At 31.5% G+C, this 9633-nt stretch overlaps 1 protein-coding gene across 1 annotated transcript; it reads right to left on the bottom strand.

Moving 5' to 3' along the window:
* Window positions 1-2074: 2074 nt before the first annotated feature.
* LOC126725910 (uncharacterized) lies at window positions 2075-5042 on the bottom strand. Its single transcript, XM_050430926.1, has 3 exons — window positions 4843-5042; window positions 2767-2966; window positions 2075-2555 (listed from the first exon to the last, which is right to left on the bottom strand). The coding sequence occupies exons 1-3, from the start codon at window positions 4930-4932 to the stop codon at window positions 2300-2302; spliced, it is 546 nt and encodes a 181-aa protein (XP_050286883.1). The 5' UTR covers window positions 4933-5042; the 3' UTR covers window positions 2075-2299.
* Window positions 5043-9633: the final 4591 nt, after the last annotated feature.

The following is a 9633-nucleotide window of genomic DNA, read 5'->3' as shown; positions in this document are numbered from 1 at the left end:
TTCGGGTGAGTGGCTTAATAGCAACTTGAACCATACCAATATGCAAATAACTGAGTTTTTTAGCAATGAACTCATTAATATTTCTTTTAAAAAACAAGCAACATTTTTCATGAATTCTAGAAATAGAAAATGTTTCTTCAACAGTTCTCAGTTTGTAAATGGGATAGAAAGTACTTTCAACAAAACTAGTCTTATAAACAATTTTAGTATCAACTATAGGAATATTCCATTTCCGGAAATCAAGGATCTCATGTTCTTCAATAGTGTGATCTTCTTCATTTACGATAACAGGAGGACAACCAGTCCTGGAGCTGATAGAGGAGTTGGATCTCCACAACTTATCCATACTATCCTAGGTTCAACACTCAATTATCATGTTTTTCTCACAACTGTTGCATTTCATAACACATACCCTAACCAACCCTATACCTCTCATGCCCTACATGCCCTCTCTTGGCTCAAACAGGCCTTACAGTTTGGTTCTGGGAATTCACTTTACGATTAGGGTGGCGCCAACGACAGTAAGAAGGGACCACAACAATAGAGTACCAAAGGTTCGGGTAGACACAGACAAGAAATAAAGACACAACAACACTGATTGATGAGTTCTCTCCTGAGGTTACTACTGTTTCAAGACTGCTGCTACTTTCCCCTATTTGTCTAGCCTGCACAACGGCCAAAATTGTTACAATATTCAAAAATGTTATGATGAAGTTCCATGTGCCTGCTATGTTCCATGTGTCCTATACCCTTTGGAATAAAGAATTTCCTTAGGCATGCGTCTCATATTCTCCTGACATATCCTTTGGACTCATATTGGGATTCTTGAAAAGCAAAAGAAAAAGAAAGGAATCCTCATACTTTGATTTTGTCATGATTACTTTGGTCTTGCCATGCTTCTTCCAACAAAGTCTGAACATTTTAAGTTGAAGAAAAGGACAAAAATTTTCAGCTGATTTTAAGTCAAAAAGTGGGAAAAACACTGTTCACTTTTACTGTTCACAAATTACTGTTCATGGATTACTATTCGTGGATTACTGTTCACGGATTACTGTTCACTAACACTGTTCACTTTTTACTATTCATGACACTGTTCACTCCGAAATTTTGCCTATTTAAGGGGGTTGTCCCTTAAGTTTAGGACAAAATTCTACTTAGGATTTTCTCTTTGGAACTTCTCCCTCTTAGAAGCCTTTCTCTAGAGAGAATTCCTTGCTCCTATTACCTTGTTCCTACAACCACTATTTCCTTACAAAACCTTGTAATTAGAACTAGTTCATGTTTTGTAATTGTTAACTTGTACTGTTGAGATCCTGTATTTACTACTATTGTAAGTGTTTATTCTACTGTCAATAACAAGTATTTTCTGTTCATTATTCTACTTGTTGCTACCGTCACCTTGGACGAATTATCACCATAACAGACGGTTCTAAATTGCTTTTATTTACTTTGAATCATTTTCATATATACTGTTTGGCTGGTTCTACTGCCTTACTATTGTTCTTACTTTAAAGTCATTTACCTACATTCACTATATTACACTGTGCTTCCGTATCTTCCCTTCAGTTGTGCATCACTTTCCCCCTTTATGGTATATATATATAAAGGAGTGGGTTCTAATTAGAACAACTACTAAAGTCTTTAATGGATGAATAAGAAATTTGAGATTCAACCTCTGCTTACACCAAAAACCAATTAGTGTTTTGCTTAGATGATAAAAAACAAAATCATAGAAGCGGGCACTATATGTTAAAACTCTATATAAAAAATAGGTTGAAACTCTTAAAAAAAAAAAAAAAAGAATAGAGCTAGGAGAAAACCAACTATGGCCACGCATCATGATAAGCAACACCACTGATTTCAACAACTGACATAGGAAGAATTATCTCTACTCATTTTCTTTTATTTTCAAGGGTTATTCAACTTCATATCAACTCTTCATGGTTGAGCTCCAAAATTGACATTGAGACCTCACAAAAATATTGTTTAAATTTAGTCGCAGTGCTCGGGCCAATTCCTTCCATTTTCTTTGACGAATTGCTTAAATCCTACTTCTCTGATGTACAAACGACACTAAACAAGCACAATATTTTGATCATTAACAGGCCATTATGTATCAAACAAAAAATAGATCTACAAACTAAAATCCTCACCCAAACTTCAAATCATACGTAGATGTCCATACCTAGCCACGTGCTGAAAGCCTAATATTCTAAGTTTACACATTCATGATATGCGAAGCAATTTACTGAATCAATACATACTGGAATTTCTGAAGTTTCAGTCTAGAAAAGATTAACTATAGGTTCCCCATCCTCACTCCAGTGTCTCTGGCATAGGGAAGTTGATCTTCGTTAGACTTGGAATAGGCAACATAATAAAGCTCGGAGACTATTCCTGTAAAGATCACGAATGCAGCCCCAGCCCCAAAGACCCCCTTTCTTAATATCTCGCATGAAGGGGGAGTTTGTATCATGTAAGTCCTGTATTTGGTGTGGTAGGCATTCCTCACTGAACCGGCTAGCAAACACACCTCAGCAATAAAAAATGTGACCCTGACATGCAAACACAGCAAGTCAACCTAAACTTTTGTATAATTACAATAGAAAGAAAGAAAGAAACAGTAATAAATAGCACGTCTTGGAAACAATTTAGAAGCAACGCTAAGACTGCGCATCAAGCATGCATTATCTTTGTAAATATAAATGAAGGCAGATCTGAGAGCAAGACCACACCCTTTACTATAATGTGTTGGTAAGCACATACCAGCAGGTGATAAATAAGCAAATTGACCATGCCCTTGAACCTCTTGGTCTCAAAGCTCTTCCACAGCACAGGCAACGACTTGCCACCATTATCAGGACTTGACTAGCCATTAGGAGCAAGAATGAGCCCACACCGAAGCCGGTTGCGATGTCAGAATCATAAACACAATAGCTTTGAGTTGCATCTTGTGCTATATGGGCCTGTCAGAAGAAAGCAATAGTTGAGTTAGGACCTTGTCCTACAAGAGTGAAGAAAATCTATACTTGTTTCTAAGTTGTTTCAACCAGCACTAAGATGAATCCATTTTACAACCTCTGAGCTATAATTTTGGTATTCTAAACTGATTTCAATTCTGTGTTGAACCACTGCTACACCCCTCTCAAGAAGGACTATACGGCAGGAAGAACAAAAACATATAATCAATGACATACAGCAGTAATGAAGATTAACTGTATGCCAGATATCCAGGAAATCCATTCCCAAACTTAAGAAAAGAAGCACAAGCTATGATGAAGAAAGAACAATCCAAGTTGCCCTTTTCTTCACTCAAATTAATGCATATATCATATTTAGTATGTTTCAGCTTTTCATGGTATCATTAGAAGTATTGCAAAAGATGATCATCCAAAGTATTGCAAAACATGTTGATATCAAACGGCAAGTAAATATCTTGTTACTAGTCAAGGTAGAGACTGGCTAATTTATCTCTTCCTAATCTTGTTATTTGAGTGCTTTAAGTGCCAACAACACTAACTGATGTGACAATCCATTAAAGACTCATCTAGACTAAAAACACAATGAACCCTTCAGTTTAACTGAAAATTTTCCACGAACAGATATCAAAACTCAATCGCTTCCATATCCTTTTGCATTTGTGGTCAAAAGCTTGGATTGAGGTCTCTCTCTCCATGACAAAAATTTGAAATTCTGACCAAGTTATACTTGAAAGAAGGGAAGTGGATGAAGGACAATATACTCAGTTGTCAAATATCAATTAAATATGGTAGTAGTGGAAAGACATCGGTAAAATATACATTGCCATTGGTGCTTTAACTCAACAAATTTAATACTCCCTCCGTTCCACTTTGTTTGTCCTCTATTCCATTTTGGGATGTCCCAAAATATTGTCCTGTTTCTAAAAATAAAAGTCATTAATTTACTTATATTCCTATTATACCCCTATTAATTTACTAATTCAATTTTTTGATAAATTTATTTAAGGGTAGTTTAGGAAACTTACACATTTTTAAAAGGTAGACAAGACAATAAATGATGTTCCCTTAAAAAGTTTGACTTTTCAAACAGGACAAACAAAATGGGACGGAGGGAGTAATATATTAGAGGCCATAAATTCCCAAGAAAACAGAACTCCATAAATCTTACCCAACCCAGTCAATTATTTTCTTGTAGGAATCAATCCCCCAGTTAGATCTGGGGACCATTTCTGAATTCAACCATACCCGTATATCAAAATGTCAAAATCAATAATAAACAAAAGCAAGACAGAGTTTACATAATCTCATAATGAAATCTAGGTTTCTAATTTATTAATTTACTTATATGAAGCTAAGAATAAGATCTATGCTGACCACACCCCCATCCCTTTCACCAATCACCAGCTCATAATTAGCTGAAGCCCATGTGCCATGTTAACGTTTCTCATATTAAACTTCATATCTTGGTATCTTGTTTACATGTGTTTGTTCCAGAATTTAATTCAGTATTGGCATATTAATATTAATATAATCATATTTTGTTTTATTCGTGGTTTAAGCTCAGATTCATCCAGTGAAGAAAGTTTACAAATAGTTGACACAGAAAATTGACAAAGCAAGAGATTCCCACCGATCACTAATATATACATCCAAAAAATTACTTCAGCGACTGGGGAATTTTACTTTATAGCATATTTATTCAATTTATTAATTACAGGGTGTTCTTAATTTGCAAATTGAAACCAAGAAAACTCCTTTAACCAAAACCCACATAACATATAAAAAATAAGAAAGCAAGAAATAGTAAATTCTTAAGAAAGACAAGAAAAAAAAAAAAAAAAAAAAAAAAAAAAAAACTCACTTTGGCCCTTCTCTGTTCAGCAGCAACAGCAAGAGCAAAAGCTATCAAATCGAACACGAACACCACGAGGAGTAACAGCTTGGAAGCCATGCCTCAAAATCCAGATATCTTCAACTCTCTCAATCTCACACACACATACACAAAGGTCACGACTCACCAGTAGCGTAAGATCAGCTTAGTAAAAGTTTTATATTACCTTATCTACGTTACTATTTAAGGACTTTCCTATTTGGATTTTTTATTTTTTAATTTAAAAATATCTTTACACTTCTATATTTAAGTAGAGACAAAATTAAAAGATAATTCCGTAAAAAATGCAATTCTAACTCTCTTAGTTGTCAAAAATAAATTCTAACTCCCTTAAAATATTGCCTAAAAAAATAAGATAAGTTTCTTGTTAATTGTTAAATTGTTTTATCCATTTATAAATTAAATTGTTAAAATAAAAATTATATATATATAAAATAAAAACACAGTTTTTTTTTTGCTAAAAAAAAGCTTCATCGTGTGAAGCGCATGTAATAAGACTAGTTATTATTGTAAAAAAAACTGCGAAACAAATAAAGAGCCTTCGTGTAGGGTACGTAAAAGTAAATATATATATATATATATATATATAATAAATTAATAATAGTTGATAGTTATTGTTAATTAAGAGTTAAAGAGTTTATATATAAATATTCTAAAATAAATGCACGCGTTATCTGGACAGGTTGGCTTTAGCCTTTAATTACCATTTACTACTACTTCTTATTTTAGTTTCAGTTATATATCTCTCTGGAAATTAGCGCCAACAAAACACAAAAAGGCACTATGATAAGGGCACCCTCATTTCTCTTGTGATGCACTCTCGTTAGGGTCAACTGTGATTTTTCACATAAAAATATCGTACTTTCTCACTTCTCTCTCACAAATATACCTCATTTCACTGTATAAAAAACTGATCGCTAACCCGTACGTGTTATGCATAGTAGCCCACCTATTTATAAGGTAGATTAAAATAATTTTATAAAATCTTAAATTAACTAAAAAACTACATCATTGCATAATTAACTCTTGTATGACATCAATTTATGTTACCATTTGAAAAAACAATCATTACTTGAACGTGCAATGGGTTACAAAAAAAAAATTATCAGACAGTTTCAAATACTACAAAAAAATAACTCAAAGATTCAAATATTTAAAACTTTTGAAAGACCAAAAAATATTAAAAAATCATATGGTTTTCTGCTTAGAAATTATTGAAACAAAACAAAATATATATAACTAAACAATAGAAAAATATAAGAGGGTTACATTTAAAAGAATAATCCATGACTATAACTATTGAAAGGAATTAGGAGATTCAGAGCCTACAAATTATAGATAATATTTGTGTGTGTGTGACTACACAAATTCAAATGTTAAAACTTCCAAAATGCCAAAAAAGACATATAATTAAAGAATAAGTTATTGAAACAATTCAAAAAATATATGACTATTCAAAAGAGAAATATAAGAAAAAGAAAAAATATATGAAAAAAAAAAGTACACGAATCCATAAAGCAATAAGTTTTAAATTTTAACAGGTCTAAAATTTAAACAAATCTTATCAATATGTGGTCCACACTAAAAAATGTTGAGCAGGAGCCCACGTTGAAATAATGAAAGTCATAACTCCACTTAATATACTTTCATATCATGAGATGAAGTAAAGACATATGCAGTAGCAGCAACCTCAAATTTTAATTATTGCAAGTTTTTTTTTATCTTGTAAAAAAGGGGCTAAAGATAATTTGGTGGTTCATGTACGAAAATTACTTTTTAAAAAATACATGAAAAACCATAATATATATATATATATATATATATATATATATATTTTTAATAAAGTAGAGGAGAAGAAAATAACAGAAGAAGAGCTCGTACCTCTACTTGGCTTTAAAAAAAAAAAAAAAAAATATATATATATATATATATATATTGGGGTTTGCACTACTATTATAGTATTCATGATTAACCTTGTAAATTTGGAGATAAATTATCAACGTTTGAGTTTGAGTTTAAGATTGGACTTGTTATAGAGATAGAGTTTCACTCCTTTTTAATTTTGGATTAAACAAAAATAATTTACAACCAAACGGGCATCTAATAATTTACAACATATTTTAAATGAGACACTAAATAGACTTTTTATTTACAACATATTCTTAACCATGTGGTTTTATCGAATAAAAATCTTGTCTAATGTTTTGAATCTATGCTCCATCTACTGTATTATGTGAGATGACTGATTTTTTTTCCTTTTAAACTTTATATTAAAAAAAAAGTTAAATTAAATCAATTATTTTTGAGAAATTATAATAAATCACAGTGGAACATAAAAAAGGAACACAACATAGACAGGGGAGACAGAAATTTTATTGAGTTTATCCTAGGAAATGGTAATTGATCAATTATCTATGAAGAATAGCAATACACCAAAATAAGAAATTTATATACTTTGAGTTTGAGTTTAAGTTGGACTTGTTAGAGAGATAGAGTTTCACTCCTTTTTAAGTTATCAACGTTTGAGTTTGGGTTTGAGTTTAAGTTAGACTTGTTAGAGAGATAGAGTTTCACTTTTTGTTAAGTTTGGACTAAACAAAAATAATTGTGGTGAAAAGTTAAAAAGAATTAAAAAAAAAAAAAGGTGACATGGAAAATTATGGTGCCAGCAGAGACTTTGGATTTACATATATACTAGTCGCTAACCCGTGCGATGCACGAGAAAATCTTATGAAGGTATAGTTTATACATTAAAACTTTTAATTTTACATGAACTATAATAGTTTTAATAATATTTGAAAAATAAAATAAAAAGTGAAAACTCAAGCCAATTCAAGATGAACCACTGCAATAACAAAGGCAGTCCTCCCTTTCATTCTTGCAAGCCAATAGCAACTGGAATAGCTATCATAAGGGCATTCCATCGGATAGTTTTGACCCAAGTATGCTTCTCCTTTAATTTAATCCTATACATTAGTAATTTGAAGTGAGTTTTCAGCAAGTGGTATTAAGTAAAAATCACATTTGCACAAAACCTAAACAGACACCAACAATTTTACCAAGTTTTTTGCTAACTTCATAATAATTATGGAACACCTTGCAAACTTTAATCACCATTGGCACATCATTGATGTTGAAGTTTATACATGTTCTGCATGTGGTATTAAGTTTTAGGGTTTTATAGATGTGGCAGCCAAATGATACATGGAAAGACTTTTATCACATAATAATGATGCAGCAATCAATATATAAATATATTGTGTGTAACAACATTTAAAAGGAACAAATAAAAAATAAGTGTAATTGTTTTGAATCATCCATTCATCTTAATCAGAATTTAACAAACTAAATTTGATAAAATGGTTTTCATATAAATAAAGCTTTATAAAGCTTGAGTATAGTTTCCTCTTATTTCCAAAAGTTTCCACATAATTCATCCAACAAAGTCTACAACTCTTCCTAGACCTTTTTTGGAAAAGTGAACAACTCTTCCTAGACCTTACCAAACCTAGAAGAAAAGAATAAAAGAAAACTTTAAATCGAATAATCATTCAGAGAAACAACTACAAACAACCATGAAAACTTATGACTTGAGTTTTTAGTCATTGAAATTGAACATTTACATGTTTCCTACCATAAGGTTTTGGATTCTAACTCCAATTCCAAATGCCATGTCACTTAATGTAAAGTTGTAAACTATCAGCTTCTCATCTTTTTTTGGAATCCATCACCTCTTCTCAAAGGCATTATCCTAGCACGTTGAGCCTTCACCATCTATGTTAAACTCTATCCCAAACAACTATATAAAGATGCTTGAATCCCAAACATACTAAATAAAAATCCAAAAACTTATCCCTACACTTTCTTAATAACCAAACCAAAATTATTATTAAAACAAAAAAATACAAACATGCACATAATGATATAAAAAGAAAGTGAGTGTTTATAAGAAAACTCAAATAATACCCAATTGTGATAATTAGAGTCCACTGGCAGCCCATGTAAAATATAGTTGTAGTCAATAACAATGCAATGCAATTTGCTACATAGATTAAGATCATTCACCCAAAAAAATGAAAAATAAAAAAATGCGAAATGGGAAGGGGCATAGATAATAAATTTGAACATCTTGATAAATCCTATGAAAATTTCAAAGTAATCTAACTTTCAAATGAAAATTTGCCAGACCACACATCAAGGAATTTAGGATTTTGAACAATATTGAGTCAAGATTTGTAACAATGCACAGAATAGTCCATCAGATTTGTGTAGACAAATCATCAAATTTAAATGAGATTAGTTCTAAAACTATTAACATCAAATGGAGGAAAAAGAGAACTTCATGAGAATGAAGATAAACTCACTCTTCTATTGTTTGCGCATCGCAAGTAATTCCGAAAATGATGCACACATCTTTAACTCTCATTGCACCTTTGCTGTTAGACATAGAAAAATAGAAGGAAAATGTTTAAATTAAACACTTCAACAAATTAAAATAAATACATAGAATAGATTAAAACCCATCTTTTCTATGGGAGGTAAGGTTAATTTAAAGACACAAATTGATCAAGTTACAGATTCTTCCTAAAAACATATTACCAATATTGATGTAGCAAGAATTAGTAGAGATCGTCACTGATATCAACGGCAACAACAGTTCCTTAAATCTCAACCCTTTCAAATATAAAATTTTCTCTCACTTTGTGTAAACATGAAAAATTCGTACCAAAGTCAACAAAATGTTTAATTGGGCATGTGAGA

Source organism: Quercus robur, chromosome 5 (genome assembly GCF_932294415.1).
Source record: "Quercus robur chromosome 5, dhQueRobu3.1, whole genome shotgun sequence".
Classification (NCBI taxonomy): Eukaryota; Viridiplantae; Streptophyta; class Magnoliopsida; order Fagales; family Fagaceae; genus Quercus; species Quercus robur.
This window is presented reverse-complemented; position numbering and strand designations above follow the sequence as displayed.